Raw genomic sequence first — 16637 nt, forward strand, 5'->3', positions numbered from 1 at the left:
AGATACTTGAACAAGCAAAAAGGAATATTTATAGCAAAAAAGGGTGATTTCATTTGCCAGGAAGTTCTGTGTTGGCTTTGCTATTATTGAAGAGCCGTGGGCGTGTGAAGTTCAGCCCTTTTCTGCAGTCTAACATTTCCTTAGTCAGCATTTGAGTCTCAACCACATGTTTGGGAAATTATAACCTGATCCTTTGAAAGAGCCTAGAAGGTCAGAAATGACTTACCAATACAGTAACAGAATGTCATGCATCTAATTTACTAGTCTTTGTATAAAGATCACACTTTCATCGCTATGTCCCATTCTTTTCTTTTGCCCTTTATGTTCTGCATCATCAGCCACCACTCTTCAGATTTCTCTTCACACCTCTCTATTGCAACACCTGGGCAATGGCAGATATCTCCAGATCCGACCCTTGCTTTACCTGTGTTGAGTATTATTATAAAGGACTCTCTAAGATTTCTTAGGCTCCATTACATAAAGCATCTATGTTAACTAATATCTCTAACAGAGCACTTATTGCATGACAGGTTCCCTACATGATTGGATACCAGAAACTAGCTAAAAGCAGGCTAGTCTTCTGGCCTGGAGAACCATTCCTGCTATAATTCTATACCTCTGTCCTACTTGGTATTACACACACAAGTATACTCCAATCTTTTCATAATCAAAGTTAAATAATAATCATTAAAAACAACTTACTGGGATCCTTTCTTCAATATTTAGCTCTTGTTTTTCTGGAGTTTTCAAAGGGGTTAGTTGAAAGGGGATGAAGTTATCCTCTTCGGCACCGAAGAAGTGCCTAGAAACCAGAGAAGGGCCCAAGTCCACCTGGCTGCTTCCCCCAGAACTAGCAAGAAGATTCAAACTGTCTGGGGATATATCACTGAAATGGTCCATAGTGACATGGCCAGGAGTAACACCTAGATTAGGAGATTGTCTTTGGTTTTCAAGGCCCCCACAACTCTCTTCGCCATCATCTGGAGAGTTTCCAACCTTTCTAAGTTGATCAATTTTTTCTCTAGAAATGATGAAATGTGGGTCTGAACTTTGTTCTGTATTGTTACTCTCAGCATCTTCATCACTAGACCCAGTGACAACAAGCTTGGCGGTAAACTTCTGTAACACGGAGTCCAGGGAACTATTACTGCTTTCTTTAGTTTCAGGCACTCCTAAAACAGCACTTTTTTCTTCCAGCGTTTGCATTGCCTGGGTCGAGTTTGCTGGCTGAACAACTTGCGTCAGAGAGGGGTCCCTACAGGTGACGCTCACTGAGGTGTCAGGCTGAGATCCGGTAAGCGAGCGGGTGGGCACTGCGCTTTCATTATGAAAAAGCAAATTTGCCAATGACACCGTCTCTCCAGTGGAAGCAGCAACATAATCCTTGGGATCTCCACGGCTATATCGCATTGATAAAATGTGGTTTGAAGAACTGGCAATTGCACTGTAGGCTTTCCTTCGAGGAGAACTTCCACTTGCGTCACATAAAGCCAGTGAACTGGACATCTTCTCCATCTGGCTCACATTCCAAGCCCCTACCTTCTCCATGAAGCTAAGGGATGGGAGAGATTGGATTCTTCCAGTATGGGGATATTTCAATTTTAATGGCTCAGACTGGTCATTGTTTTCTACCCAGTCACACTGGAGTGAATGGTGCTGCTCAACAGAAGAAGTAGGTGAACTAGTAGATGAGCTCCCTACAGGTTCTTCATTTAAACATGCAAGTGACACTTGAATATTTGATTTGTTCGGAATGGTTTTACTTAGTTCATCTGCCTTAAGATTTTTGCTTGCAAGTAACCCTGGTGTAGATTGATATTTTGGATGAGCCAAGTTTCCAGAGAACGAGCCATCACCTACAAGGAGGTTAAATGAAGGAGAAATACCTGTAATTTTATGTCCCCTTTCTATAGAAAGATCTGATATGGTTAATTCAGTCCTGCTTCCTCCAGGTTCTACTTCTACTGATGCACTCTCCTTCTCACCGCCTGGAGATGGAGCTTTCACAGTGGTAATATCTAGTTGTTTAGATGCACAGTCGCTGGTAGCTGACACAGTAGGGATAAATTCTTCCTTCTCCAACATCATTGCAGAACCTGGTTGTTTCTGGTGAGGTACAAAAGCTCCCTGGAGTTCCTTTAACTTCAGGCTTCCTGATTCATTCAAATCCACACCAGGTTCCCTTGACAGCCTGGATGTTTCAGAATTCTTTGCCGAAAATATATCTTGTTTTTCCAAATTTTTGTGATTGTCTTTTCTTAAATCATCGGGTAACGTATTAGAGGAGCCAAGCTCAGGAACTTTCCTTTCCTTTTCCAGCTTCTCTGTCTGTCTTACCCACCCTTCTGACTCACTCTCTGCCATTTTTACCTTTTCCGTTTGCATCGCTATTTCGCATTTTTCCGAGGTCTGCAACAACTCAGTTTTACAAGAGTTTTCTGAAGATGAGGAGAACTCCTCATGTCTCGATAACCTTTCTTCTTTCTCTGAAAGCTCCAGAACAAAAGCTGGTACATTACTGATGAGAGAGAAACCTTCATCTTTCACAGAAGAATTATAGGGCAGCATTGCAGGAGAAACTTCAGTCTGCTTCAGTTCATGTGCCCTGGTTAGTGTTTTACTTGAGGGTGAGTGTGCTATACTGTCACCTGTTTGACGGACCGATTCCTTCTCACTAATATCACTTTTACAGTCTTCATTTGTCTTCTTGTCCACAGGTAGTGGTCCAGAAAAAGAAATCTGATGAGACAAATTACCACCAAGACTGACATCCCCAGGATCTGCACTTCTGTACAGAAGAGGATACTGAGACAAAGTAAGGCAGTCGCTGGGAGCATCAGAAGGTATTTCTGGGTCTGTCAGCCATAGAGCTTCATGGGTCTGCAAAGGCTTCGAATGTACCTCAGAAGCACTAGAAACATCAGGAATTCCTCTAGAAAAGGCAAGAAAAGTAAGTGAACTTCCAAAGATATTTTGATTTTAACCACCATGTTTACTGCCTAAATAGAAAACACAAAAAAAAAAACTTTACCCAGACAAACTACTATGGTGTAAAATGTATAAATATACCCTGTAAGTAGGCCAAAAATATTTAAAGTCTTTAAATGAAGACCAAAGAACATCAAAAAGTACTCCTATTCTATAAAATAAAGGTCTGAAACGAATACTTATTTCTACTTAGTATGTTAATTTTTTTTAAAACAATTCAATTCAGGATTGAAGCATTTTTAATTCAGATATTTATTAGTTAAATAAATGCAAAAGAGGCAATATGCAAAGAAAATACAGAAGTTCCGTACACGCACACATATAAAAGTAGATGTGTTTGGTTTTTCTTCAAAATCACCCATGCCATAGTGTATCTGCTATTTGCTTAAAAGTCACAAAACAAACCAGGTCTCAGTTGAAGACAAAAGTTCAACGAATATATTCCTACACGCTTCCATTTTTTTGTTGTTGTGACTTTTTAAATTATCGTCTGATTTTATTTTGATGATCATTCCATATAATATTACTTGACAATAAGGGGCAGAGAATTTCTTGCCTCCTTTGCACAAGGAAGGAAGGTATGGACAAATATGTTTAGTGAAGTAGCAGTTTATGCATTTGTATTTTCCACTATATAATAGATAGTAGTCTATATTCTGTATATATAGAACGTATTTTTATATGCATGTATAGGAGGGTGGAGTTCCCCATCTTCCTTTTTCTTCAGCTATAAATGACATTCAGAAGAATGTTTTCCCTTGAACAGAATGTCTGTTTTCCCTTGTTCAAATCCTTTTGAAGGTAAAATAAAATGACTAGCAGAACTCTGACAAAGCCTTCACTTTAAAAAATAATACAACTTTATGCTATTTTTGTATATTCATAAATTATTTAAATAATCAGAGTTTAAAAAAAGTCAATCAGGAAGGAAGTGGAAGTTATGTCATGACATAGGCAATTTTATCCTACCTTAAAGGAATAAAATCCACTTCAGATTGCTGGAAAAGGGTATCGCCTAAAATTTTTTGACCTTGTGTTGAGTATGTCATCAGCAGCGGAAGACAGGGTGAGAATCGACTGTCCTGAATATCTGTTGAAATTTTTTAAAAAAAAATGAAATACAATAATACTATAATCAAAGTTTGCAATATAACCCCTCTTTAAGCCTGTCCTGCCAACTAATAAAGCCTTCAAAGCTCAAAAACATACAAAATACAGTCAAAATAACATAATGCCCACATACGAGCCCTATACAGAAGCACATTCCCCCATGGATCAAATTCAGCTTTCCTGTCAAGTATCAAATATAGTTGTGGGATTTGTTTGTTTGCTTTTTACCATCAGCCCATGCAATTTTCTAACATTCTTAAACACTGCGCTGCTTGCTGAACTGAGTTACGTGGCATATAATCTATGAAATGGCTTTTTTTTTTTTTGCCTTTTTTTTTTTTTTTTTAAACAGAATTTACTATTTACTCATTTGAAAACTCAGGAGCCCTGATAATGCTTTTTCCAAATGCCATTTTCCATAGATTTTGATTAGAGTAAGGACTGTAAAGGATTGTTCTCCATGATTTCATGGGGCAAGTAATAATAAAATTTAGTCAACATAATTACAAAATTATCAAGATCTATTTCTGCAGCAAAATTTTAATTTGTATCACATGTTTCTGTATTCTTTGATGTTTTGGGCACTTCTACCTTTTTTAATTAATTGCTTATAAACACAATTTCTTTTGTGTTATGCCATAATAAGAACAATCAAACTTGTAGCTGATCAATGTAAACAGCTAGATAGGTAGATGGAATAACAAGCTGTCTTTGATTGCTTTAAAAAAAAAAAAATCTAAAAAGTGCCTTCTCATTAAGAGCCTGATTTTCACAACCAGAGTTCTCATTTACTTAAATTATGTTTATTAGTATTCAAACTACATTCTGTATCACTTACAGAAGCACAAAATCACATCAGATAAGATGACCATGACACAAAAAAGGGGGAAAATTAAATTTACATTATCAGCTTTAACCTCAGGCTTTCTATACCCTATATTACATCACCTCATGAGTGATATCAGACCACAAGCAAAACATTTCTGATTCATTTTTAATTTGATAGTGCAAGTTAACCACGATATTTTAATTACTTTAGCACTCCATTACATAGCAAGAGCATGATTGCATGGATAGAAGCGACTACCCTCATACAATAAAGATGGCTCAAAATGTGGATGCCCCGTCATCCCATCCCATCCATGGCTACAATAATACGATTCCTACGCAGATCCAGACATTTCTTTCTATCTCAACAGCTGTCTCCACCACATGGAAAGCCTAATGTCTCCCAGAGAAAGCCAAATTTATATGGTAGCATCTGCAGTACAGATGGCACAAACATGCGATAGCAATTTAAATGGGGAGACTTTGTTTTTCTAGCAGCTTGGACCTCCTTAAACTTCTACTTTCCTCGTTACTTAGGTAAATACATTACTCTGGTCACCAGCCCATCTCCTTTTGCTCTCAATAATTATCTGTGATACAAGTATGAAAATTAAAATAATTTTTAAAAGACTAGGAAAACAGAAGGTTCACATGTTTAAGAAAAAGGTATGAATGGCTCCTTTAGAGCAATTTGACAAGAGGAGACGTTCAGAAGATACTTACATGTAGACTGGTACACATTCGTGCAAAGCACGATGAAAAAAGTCACAGCACAGGGAGAACCTCAGAAAAAAGTGGAAGAAGGAAAAGGCAAGAACTCAACACTTCGAGCATAAGCCCATAGGGAGCAAGATCCAGGGAAAAAAGCAGCCAGGTCAGGGATGCCTCACCAGTAGTAGGGTCTCAGCATGCCAACCAAGACTGGTCTAATATCCTACACCCATTCGTACTTGCATTATTTTAAGCACAATTTGAATCTTGATGTAAAAATCAAAAACAAAACGGTGATGAAATTCACCACCATCTTCAACTTTATTTAAAACTTATCTTAAGCAAGAGTTTGCTTTTGGCAGCCGACACTGGTTCAGAACTACTTTGAATTTCTTATTCCCAACCAATAACTGGAAGTGGACATCATTATCTACAACATATTTAGTCAAATATTTGTTTACTGTATATTTCTTCATTTCTATTCAATATGCTTAAAAATGATGAAACGGTAGATTAATCATAGCTAACTTGGAAATAGAACTCCACTGAAGATAGAGAGATATAAATTTTAAGAAACTTTAAGCAGGTTAGAAAACTAATATTCTTTTAGCTGTTAGAGGCACTTTTTTTTTTCTCCATAACTTGCTTTATTTTTAGAACTAAAAATACTAGTGAACAAATGAAATAATAATTGCAGTAATTGAATTAAACTTGTCATTTCATACCATGATATACTTCATGTTTTCAGAACTGGTGTCTCATTTTTATCCCTACTACAGAAAAGGAAAAGAATCTTCCTGACTTTCAGATTAATTTCTTAACTTTGAGTGAAACTGTGCTTCCAAGTCAAATTGAGAATCAGGAATGATTAAGATTTGCATGCACTAACTTTATATGTGAAGAAACAGAAAAAGACTATGAGGGAGAAAAGAAAAAATAATTGAAAAAAGTCTGTTAAAAATAAATTGTGACAAATAGTTTTATTTAAATACATATTCACACACATATAAACATGGATGTACATGAATTCCAGCATACCTGGGACAGAGTATGCTGTCTTATCCAAACACAGTCAAGGAGCATCTGGGAAGGCAACTATTCAGGTGGGGACCTGGGGTCTTGACAAAGAAACTACTGATATGAGCCCAGGGCAACATTGTATTAAAATTATTTTTCCACCCTGAAGTTTATGCATGCTCATACTACAGAGACGACGCTCTCGCCTGTATCAACACAAAACATCAGTGCAAGCAGCTTTCAGCAAAAGCTGCAAGGCAGTTGAGCTCAATCATTAGTTTCCTCCAACATTATTTCAAGTGCACACATTTTGCTTTGATTCTTGCCCCTCTGCAGCAGCCTACAGAGAAAGCCTCTAACAGCATCCTTAAGGAGATCAATAAGCAGCACTTAACAGGTGTTCCAGGGCTACAGAACTCATTTTGTTATAAAATACAACCTCACCAATCTTAAAAAGTTCTTCCTGCTCCAGCTTTTTATGGAAGGTTTTCTAATCTTACGCTACACAATCTGAAATGTTTTCGGTAACTTATTTTCTTCAGAGCTCATCACTATCATAGTCAGACTGCTCATGGTGATTTAGGGGCTCGTTACGCTCAGACAGAGCCCATGTTTCGCAGGCAGAGAAGCAGGTGCTCGATGCTTAAAGCAGCAAGTGACGTCAGTGCCACGCTCTGGAAGCATCTCCTGTCAAAACAGCGATTCTTCCCGCTGTCACTCTGAAGGTCAAACACTTCCTCACCACTGAATTTCCTGAGCAGGCAAAGCTGGGCTCACTACTTCATCTCGCAGCCTGCGATAACTCTGAATGCCAGAGTCAAACTGCCATTTGCGGGAGAGAAGCAGGGAGAGGAAGGGGGAGGCAAAACAAAAACAAAACCTTCCGGCATTGTCAATCTGCTCCACAATGTAGCAACTTCTGTACAACTGTCATTGTGATTCTTTTATTTTTTTCTTCCTCCAAAATGACGCTGAAAATACTTTTGGAGAAGAAAAATGAATAATTAGGATTATAGCTTATGTTCCTTCCTTCCTGCTCACGTTCCTCCCAAGTTTGGGGAATTAAACTCATATGCAAAAGAAACGTTGCTGCTGACACTTTCCAGAGAGCAACAAGTAAAATATTGGAGTATAAAATATTCCTAGATCTTTAAGTATCACATTAAAAAAGCTTCTCTTTTCTCATTATTTACAGCTATATTTAAAAATAAATGCTGAAAAAAATCACCATTTTTCTTGATGAAATATTTTCAGCTGTGCAAGTCATATTGATGATGCTCAAAACACTAGAAAGCATACTAAAAAAATAAAAATATAGTACCCTTGGATATGATCAACCCAAACTATTCTGTGATTCTGCTAATAACTGATTTTAAACTGAAATTCATACCTGGCAAAATTTTATTTACTCAATATTGACCTGCTCTGCTCAGGGGGCAGCTCACTGTGATGCACACACAGGTTTTAGTAGTGAAACTGCCTGGAGATCCAAATGTCAGCTAGCTAGGGGTGTTTGTTACTTTGTAAGAGAGAAAACTTATTCAAAAAGAAAAAGAACACTCAGAAATAACTCCAAATTAACTCAGCAGCGTCAGCCTTTCTGCTTTACTTACCATGCTGGAGTAGCACCTCACTTAACCTTGATTCCGTGATGTTTAAAGAAAGCAGGGGAGTATCAAGGCACTAAGGGACAGGGCTAAGCAGTCAGTCTAAGACTGACATATGAATTGTGACTTGGCAAAAGTCTAACTCCAGGACTTGCAATAAATTAGCTAGTTTCTAAGAAACCAAACAAAATGCTGGTCTTTCCCTCTATGCTTTTGTATCACACATAGGATTTTAAAGCTTTTAAGCTGGCTTTGACAGTGGTAATCAGCATATCTACCCCCAGATTTTAAATCAACAAATAATACCTCTCTTTCTGTCTTGAGTTTCCTTACAGAAATCCAGGTATATTCACTACCATAAAGTTAACAGACGACTCTCCCCACAACAGTCAGTCAAGGTTGAGCAACTAAAACAAGAAATTCAAGCAGAGAAAGGCATTTCTTGGACCTGGTCTTGAAAGTTTATCTGGGTGGCCCAAAAACTGATTCAGACTTTGAAGAAAGCATTACGGGAGCAGCAAGGAACAGCTGCAGTTTGTGGTGCAAGAGCTACACTGGAAGCATCTGGAGTATTGTGTCCAGTTCTGGACTCCACAGTACAAGAGGGATGTGGAGCTACTGGAGAGAGTCCAGGACAGGGCTAAGAGGATGATCAGGGGCCTGGAACATCTGCCCTATGAGGAGAGGCTGAGGGAGCTGGGCCTGTTCAGCCTGGAGAAGAGAAGGCTGAGAGGGGATCTGATCAGTGTCTATAAGTACCTCAAGGGAGGCAGTGAGGAGGATGGTGCTGGTCTCTCTTCACTGGTGGCCACCCACAGAACTAGAGGTAATGGCCACAAACTGAAACACCAAAAGTTCCACAAGAACTTAAGGAAAAAATTCTTAGCAGTGAGGGTGACAGAGCACTGGAACAGGCTGCCCAGAGAGGTTGTGAAGTCTCCTTCTCTGGAGATCTTCAAAATCAGTTTGGACGCAGTCCTGTGCCACGTGCTCTAGGTGACCCTGCGTGTGCAGGGGGGTTGGACTAGATGACCTCTAGAGGTCCCTTCCAACCTTAAGCATTCTATGATTCTATGAAGGCATCAAGGCTTGGGATCTGGAGGGATTCAGTATGAGAATCTCTGGATCCGGACTCACCGGACTGCCTCTCTCCCATTATTTGCCTCTGCGCAAGGGATGGATCCAAGTATTACCAAAATTCTCTCAGAAACTGGTAAGAAGGAGCATGGAGAACATATTGTAATCAGAGCTGAGCTCATAAAACCTGGAGAGTTGCAGCTTATGATTATCAAGCCACTGCCAAGGTACTTACAGTTGCATCCATTTAAACAGCTTGTTCAACTTAACAGAGAGAGGGATTTGCACACAAGAAATATCACACAAGGAAACCCTGGCATTCTGAACTGCAAACTGAACTTGCACTTCACTAAATGTGACATAGGTTTTGTTTAAAATATCACAAGGAATCATGTTAATCACCTATAATTATTTGTTTGTTCATGGAAAAAAGCTAGCCCTCTGACATATCGAGCAGTCAGAAAGATGAGGGCAACCCTAGAAGCAGCTTTACTCAGCAGTTTCTCTTAAATTTTGGAAAAGTGAGTCACAAATATCATAACCTAATGGCTGGGATAATGCTTTATTTTGTGGAGTGATCCTCTAAGAGATAGCAACGCAAAGGCTTAGTAATAGCTTCCTTAAATTCAAGGATGTGTTTCCAAAAATGTGTTTCTAAGGAAGAATATGGGACTATATGCATAATAAGAATTGAGGAAGAATGTCATAAAAGTACACAGAAAGGAAAGAAAAATGTTTGAAAGAGAGGAACTAAGTGCTATAAGTATGTAAGTAGTTAAGAGATTACAGTGCGTTAAGGTGCAAGTAGATGAAGCATGAAAATTAAAGTTTGAGCAATGAAAATAAAATTACTAATTCATTACAACATAAATTACTAATTATTAATAATTAATAAAATTACCTTTGAAAGTCAAAGTGAAAGGTGGTTGTGCATGATTGAATTTGATGTCAAAACTAGAATTTAAGAGTAGAAAAAAAACACAGAAACTTGCAGCTAAACCCAACAGCTGCTAATTTAGGCTAATGGTTAGAACCAAGAGAAACAAGCAAGCCTGGGGGTCTGGTGAACAGCTGTTTAACATCCTAACTTGGATGAATATAAAAAAGCAGAAATGTAACAAAGTAAAATAATGCTAATAAAGTAAGGCAAATGAGGAAAATGTTCTAGCTTGGATAGTAAAAATGGTCCTAACTGCAGTCTTTGCCAATTTTGTCTTCCATGGGTAGCACAGGAGAAAAAAACAAATGATTTCAACTGTATGAATATTGTTAGCTAAAGTTTGTTGAGCAGCTCTGCGTTAGCAGTTTTGGGTTTTACAAAAAGAGAAAGACATCACACTGAATAGATCAATTGCCATGGCTGAAGATTGAAGTTAAAAGAAGTAAAATACGGACAAATAAAGGTAATAAAAGATGAATCTCATAAAAGGTTTGGTTTCATCTCCAAGCAAAGCCTCTTTCTCTTGTCAGGGATAAATGCTTCCCATTGTTGACGGCCACCATGAAGATAAGTGCAAATGTTTCCAACCACCTTGAGGATTGTTAGAAATTATCACAATAAATTAGTTTATACTCTTTGTGCCTTATGAAGTTAAGAATAATACTATGTTATTAAGAAAACTTTTCTGTTTCAGTGAGATACTTTTTAGCTCCTTTATAGTGTAAGTGTTAAATGTGAAAAAAGTATAAATCTACTAACAGAATAGTACACACTATAAATGGTCTATAGCCACAAAAACACCTATTATCTGAACAGGCCTAAAGACAAAGACAAAGGATAAAGAGAGGTGTCCAGCCTGATTTGAATTCCAGGCATGGAAATCATGTCATTAAGGAGAAATTAAAACCAGGATATTGTATGTGAAAAGTAAATGCACAACAAATGCCCAATCCCCACTAGCATTACTGAAAATAATCCAGTCATTCTGGATACCTAATATGATCCTTGATGCATTAGTAATGATGTATTAATAAAGATTAAAATGTGCTGTGAAAAATTGAGTTAACAAATGTGTTGTCCTACAAGGGTATGGATGGCCTGAAAGAGTCTCATACACACAGTACTGCAAATAGGTGTATGTGTGTTTTTCACCTGCATCCCGCTTTTTGGAATCATGTTAGAAAGCTGAACACCGTGTGTAAAAGATTCATCATGACCCTCATGTAGATAAAACATATGCAGGGTCCATTCATGTAACACATCAGCTATAATCAGAATTATGTAATATGGAAGAACTCTGGGATTAGAAAAAAAATCATAGAGAATCACAAGGAATTGGACAAGAAATAAAAGTATAAGGAAACATCAAGCCAGGAAACTTCAAATTAAGTCAGAAAAACAACAGCCATTATGATGAAGTCTTGCAGAAACCCTAACTATCCACCACCATCACATTATTTTTAAATAAATGCACTTGCCGCCACAGCAGTAACCCAGTTAGCTTTAGCACCCTGCTGTCACTTTATTTGCTTTGCAAACAGTACTGCTAATAGTAATGCTCATAATAGAGCAAAGCACTGCACGGAGCTTTGCACACCTTAGCACTACGATTAACAGTCCTGAACACCTCATACTCACTGAGAAAGCAGGGGGAGGCCCAAATGCTACTCACATTGTGTTTTAGTGCACTGATTTCCTAAATAAGCAAAGCTATGTAGATGAAGGGATTTGCTCCAGGCTTGCAGTAAAGCAGTACTTGTATCTAAAATCCCTCAGGTTTTCTCTTTTCTGCAACGGAATACATACATGGCTAACTAAAGAGCAGTAACATTTATAAAATGCTTTTGCAGAGGGCTGTGGAAAACTTTGTCCATCAGGGAAATATTTTAAGTAGTAAAGAAATGTAGAAGTACAAAATAGTTTGAATACATCAGAAAGGGGTGGCAAACATGCACTTCCTCTTAACAGTTTTTCTTGCTATCATAAATAAAGTGTGCTTTACTATTTTGAAATTAGCTAAGAATGACTCATGACCAAATTAAAGCAAGTTTTAAGCTCAAAAAGAATTATCAGGTCATCTTAAAAGATCTTAAGCATTTTTATTGTCACTCAAGTTTACTGTTAATTCTAAAGACAAACAAGGCTACAATTTTACTTCAGATGAAATATAATTAGTCTTCCTATTAAAACTAGGAAGGTTATACAAGCTCCCTGCTTAATTTTGAAGATCCTCTTGGACAATAACATATGTTCAACGTACTTTGTAAACACCACCTGCAGTAATATTAAGTCAAATACAGGCTGAGGAGTACTTTAAAAGCAAACTTGTAATTGCTTAGTAGGTAACAAAAAGCAGCTTTGAACATACCTAGAAGCGAGCCGTGCGCTGCATTCCCAGGGCACTGTCTTGTGGAGGCTTCTGCCGAAGTCAACACTCCCTCCTCCATCGTAGGGAACTCCGTCAGGTCGTTCCTATCCCAAGTCAGGCCAAGCTTCGACTCCGAAGCAGCCGTTACGCGGCTGACATCCACTTCTGCTGGAAGGTGATACCATGGCTCCATTCCCTAAAAGCAGGTGGGGAGAAAAACGCTACCAAATGTTAATAAATCAGATGTTGTGATGAAAAACATCAAACATGAAACAAATTTCTTGTGTCAGGTGAATACCTCTCTAATACATCTAGCTTTCATCTCTAACATACTAATTAAGTGCCACCATCACATTAAGTTCTGAAAACTAAAGGTAGCAACAAAAGCACACAAATAAAAAGGCACATTAAAAGTGGGTCTTATTTAGCTATCTGTTTTGATTATGACTCAGCAATATTATGGAATTAAGTAGTCTTTTCTTTACCTTACCACATTATCAAAAGCTCTTAAATAAACCTTTTGGTGAAAAAACACCCCTGGAGCATCAGAGTCTCAACATGATATCCTAACTCCACAACTAAGAATTACAGCATAAATCTGTTGCCATTTAAACAAAAAGTCATCATTTCTTTTTTTCAAAAGAAAAAATACCTCACCAATGAGGTACAATAATCATTGCCTTTAAAAGCAAATGAAATGTTGAAGATTCGACATTAACATGATACAGGGTTTTCTGTATTCTCAGAGTTAGTTTCTCTGAGTCACAGGAGAGCAGAAGTGTTTGCAAGAGGCTGCTGCTTCTTCCAGCCATTGCTGAAATGAAGGCTCTGAAGGAAGAAAGAAGCACAGGAGGCAGCAAGTCCCAGAAAGCTACCCAGAGGCACAAGTCTTTCAGCCCCATTCAGCCTCCCTAGCATATTTGGCTACTGTTCCCCCACCCAATATAACCCTACTAGAAAGCTTTGGGGTTGACATTCCAAAAACAATAGATTTTCTATAGCACAACTTCTACAACAAACCAGTTTTAAAATATCTGGAGGGGGTGAAATAGGCAGGATCTTAAGCATCAGCAAAAGCTAAGTTATATTTTTGAAGAGAAAAAGACTAAAATTATTATTAAAAGTGCACTTTCTGTACTTTTTTTAATCTAACAAGAGTATGGTCCGCAAGAGAACTGAAGTCCACAGTCAGTTCTTACTATTTCCTAAAGCCTCATCACTTATTCAGCTCACTGGCCTTCGGTCGCTCATCTGAAACTCAATTCCATTTCCAAGACATCCTACTAGAGCAGAGGGCTTTTCCAAACTCGAACAAAATATCATACAAACAAGGCATCTGATGAGCAGAATTGCTTCAGCAAGATGCTGAGTCAGAGTTCCTGGCACTGCTTAATGAAGGTGGTTCGCCCTGTACAAGTGGGGATTAACACATGCAGCATTTTCTGATTTGCCTTTAAAAAAGGTTTCCAGTTGTACAAATTCTGAATTCACCCAGACAATGACTAAGGTTTTTAACCAGCTCTTGGTATTTTTTTAAAGACTTTCAGTCCATATTTAAACAGAAAGCAGCAACTCTATTTCAAATAATTCATTACAGAATTTGCACTGGGATTAATGGTAAAGTAATTAAAATGGATAAATTTTAATTATGGACAAGGCACAAGCTAGTCTTCAATGCTGCAAATTAAGAATATCCATCACTGATAATGCACTGCACCATTACTATGAGCATATATAATTTACAATTACAGATATGTTAGTATAAAGGGAAAAAAAAGTCCAAGAGACTCAGTAAGAGGAAAATAGTATTCCTATTTCACAGTCACAAGATCTCCTACCTTTTGAAACACAGATAAGGTATTAAAAAGAACTTTTCAAACCAGGATCTTGCTGTATTAATTGCATTTATCTAAGATTCTTATAACCATTAGGAAATTAATTTCTGATCTTTTCAAAGATGTATGGTTTATACCGTTTCTTAGAATAATAAACTATCTTGCAGCACAGCCCTTTCACAGAACTAGTATGACTATCATATATGATTAAGGAAAATTATATTCATATCATGAAATACCCTTCATTAAAGCTAAGGACTGAAAGTAGCCAGGTTTCACACGAATAAAAGCTCTTCTCTGCTCACATACAGATCAGATGTTTTGAGCTAGACAGATCTGACAATTTAGAGGCAGTAACAGGATCAATTAGAGTGAAGCACGAGCTGAATACAGATCAAAGACATGCTGGTGCAAAGGTAACAACATGCTAGAATATACGTTTAAGTTTAGAACCAGAAGGTAGAACAAAATTCACTCCAATCTCCTCAGGCCAGGCAAGTCCTCAGCTTAACTACTAGGTGCTCATTTTTGAATTACACATGCCAAAAATATGTTAAACTTGGAGCAAGAATAGACTAGGTAACTTGTCAGAGTCCATAAAAGACCTATATTTCTGCAGTATCAATATACAGAAATACAAAACTCATCTGTGGGGACCTATATTAAGCAGGATAAAGCATTTGGTCTTATTTTAACCCACATAATTAAGCTTCGAGCACAAAGCAACAGACCTGTACTGCTCAGCACTCGCAAGCAAAAGCAAAGCACAGCAGAAATACCTCATTCCTGGCAGACTTCTGACGGATTGTTTCTCCCAGGGAGACACCGCTGGCGACCGACACCTGGGTGCCACTGCTGCTCTGGCTTAGGAACTCCTCGATCCAGCTCGAATGTGGCGGAGTTGTAGAAATAGGCTGCAATGGCCAAACAAGGCAAGCTGATAATACAGAAATATATCTGCAAGGCTGAAACATCCAGAGGCTTTTAGGTAAGGGACAACACAGTATACATAATACTCACACATGCCCAATAGCTAAAATTAGGCCTCTACTTCAATATTCCTCAGTGATGACCTATATCCCACCCACTATACACATTTGATTAAAAGAGGTAGATTCATTTGTTATTTTATATCACAAAATAACAGTAATGATCATTTTATATGCATTAGTAAATCACACTTTGAGGGCCAAAAATTTATTTCTCATTCCTTGCCTCCTTCCATCCTATTTACATGGGGCACTGAGCAAGTTGCAGAACACAAACCAAAAAGACTCACCTTCCTCCACAATATCACTATCTCGCATTTGTCCTGCTGTTACAGCTGTTGACATTTTTTTAATAGTCAGTTATTTTTAATTACTTGTTAATATTTAAGTTTCAAAACAAATAAACTATATCAATGTTGCAAAAACAGCATAAAAAGACAACCCACTGAAACATCTTCAAGCAACTAAAAGTTAATTTCTACATTATAATTTAGCAATATCTGACACACTTTTAGGGTAAGAATTCAAGGTAAATTGGATGTGTGCCTAGAAAAGCAGCTGTAACATCTATTCCCCCATGAGGTACCAGAGAAGCATTTCTACATTCAGAAGGAAATTTCTCTTCCATATATCCCACACCTGAGGTCACAGCAACTGCTACAGTCTTCTTCAAACAAGCAAGACGGCCAGGCCCAAAATTAACACATGCAAGTGCAAAAATAGGCACTTTGAAATATCAGGTTTCAGAGAAAACAAACATGCTCTAGGCTGTAAAGCTCAAAAACAAGAACAAAATAATGAAAGAAGGCAAAAAAAACAAGCTAAAGCTTTCCAGGCACAGAAAGGTGTAATGGTAGTCAGCAGCAGCACTGGAGGGAGTCAGCTAATATTAATGCTACAATTTCACAAAAAGCTTCAACCAGAAAACAGGCCAAACTCCTCCCCACATCGTTATCGCCCTCCTCCCTTCATTCATCATCTTCCTCAAGCCAGCTCCTGTTCTAACACAGTAAGAACCGAAAAAGCCCAACTGTCTCTGGCATTAGTGATGACACCAGCAAAAGGTGGGTCTGGAGACCAGACGGAGGCGGCACAAGGCAGGGAGCAGAGGAAGCTCCGCATCCCTCACACCTCCAGTCGCTGCTCTCCGCGCTGCCGGCTGCCATA

At 38.1% G+C, this 16637-nt stretch overlaps 1 protein-coding gene across 1 annotated transcript in view; it reads right to left on the reverse strand.

Annotated features, from left to right (window-relative positions):
• The window catches only part of ALMS1 (ALMS1 centrosome and basal body associated protein), an 82898-nt gene that overhangs the window by 34430 nt on the left and 31831 nt on the right, over nt 1–16637 (reverse strand). The window contains exons 5-8 of the mRNA XM_088524995.1: nt 15261–15395; nt 12647–12842; nt 3958–4078; nt 703–2932 (exon numbers count right to left, since the gene is read on the reverse strand). Coding sequence (XP_088381121.1) covers nt 703–2932; nt 3958–4078; nt 12647–12842; nt 15261–15395 — 2682 coding nt within the window. The remainder of the gene's footprint in view (nt 1–702; nt 2933–3957; nt 4079–12646; nt 12843–15260; nt 15396–16637) is intronic.

Source organism: Tinamus guttatus, unplaced genomic scaffold, assembly GCF_059628265.1.
Source record: "Tinamus guttatus ecotype Peru unplaced genomic scaffold, ASM5962826v1 Tinamus_guttatus_pri_ptg000218l, whole genome shotgun sequence".
In the NCBI taxonomy this organism is placed as follows: domain Eukaryota; kingdom Metazoa; phylum Chordata; class Aves; order Tinamiformes; family Tinamidae; genus Tinamus; species Tinamus guttatus.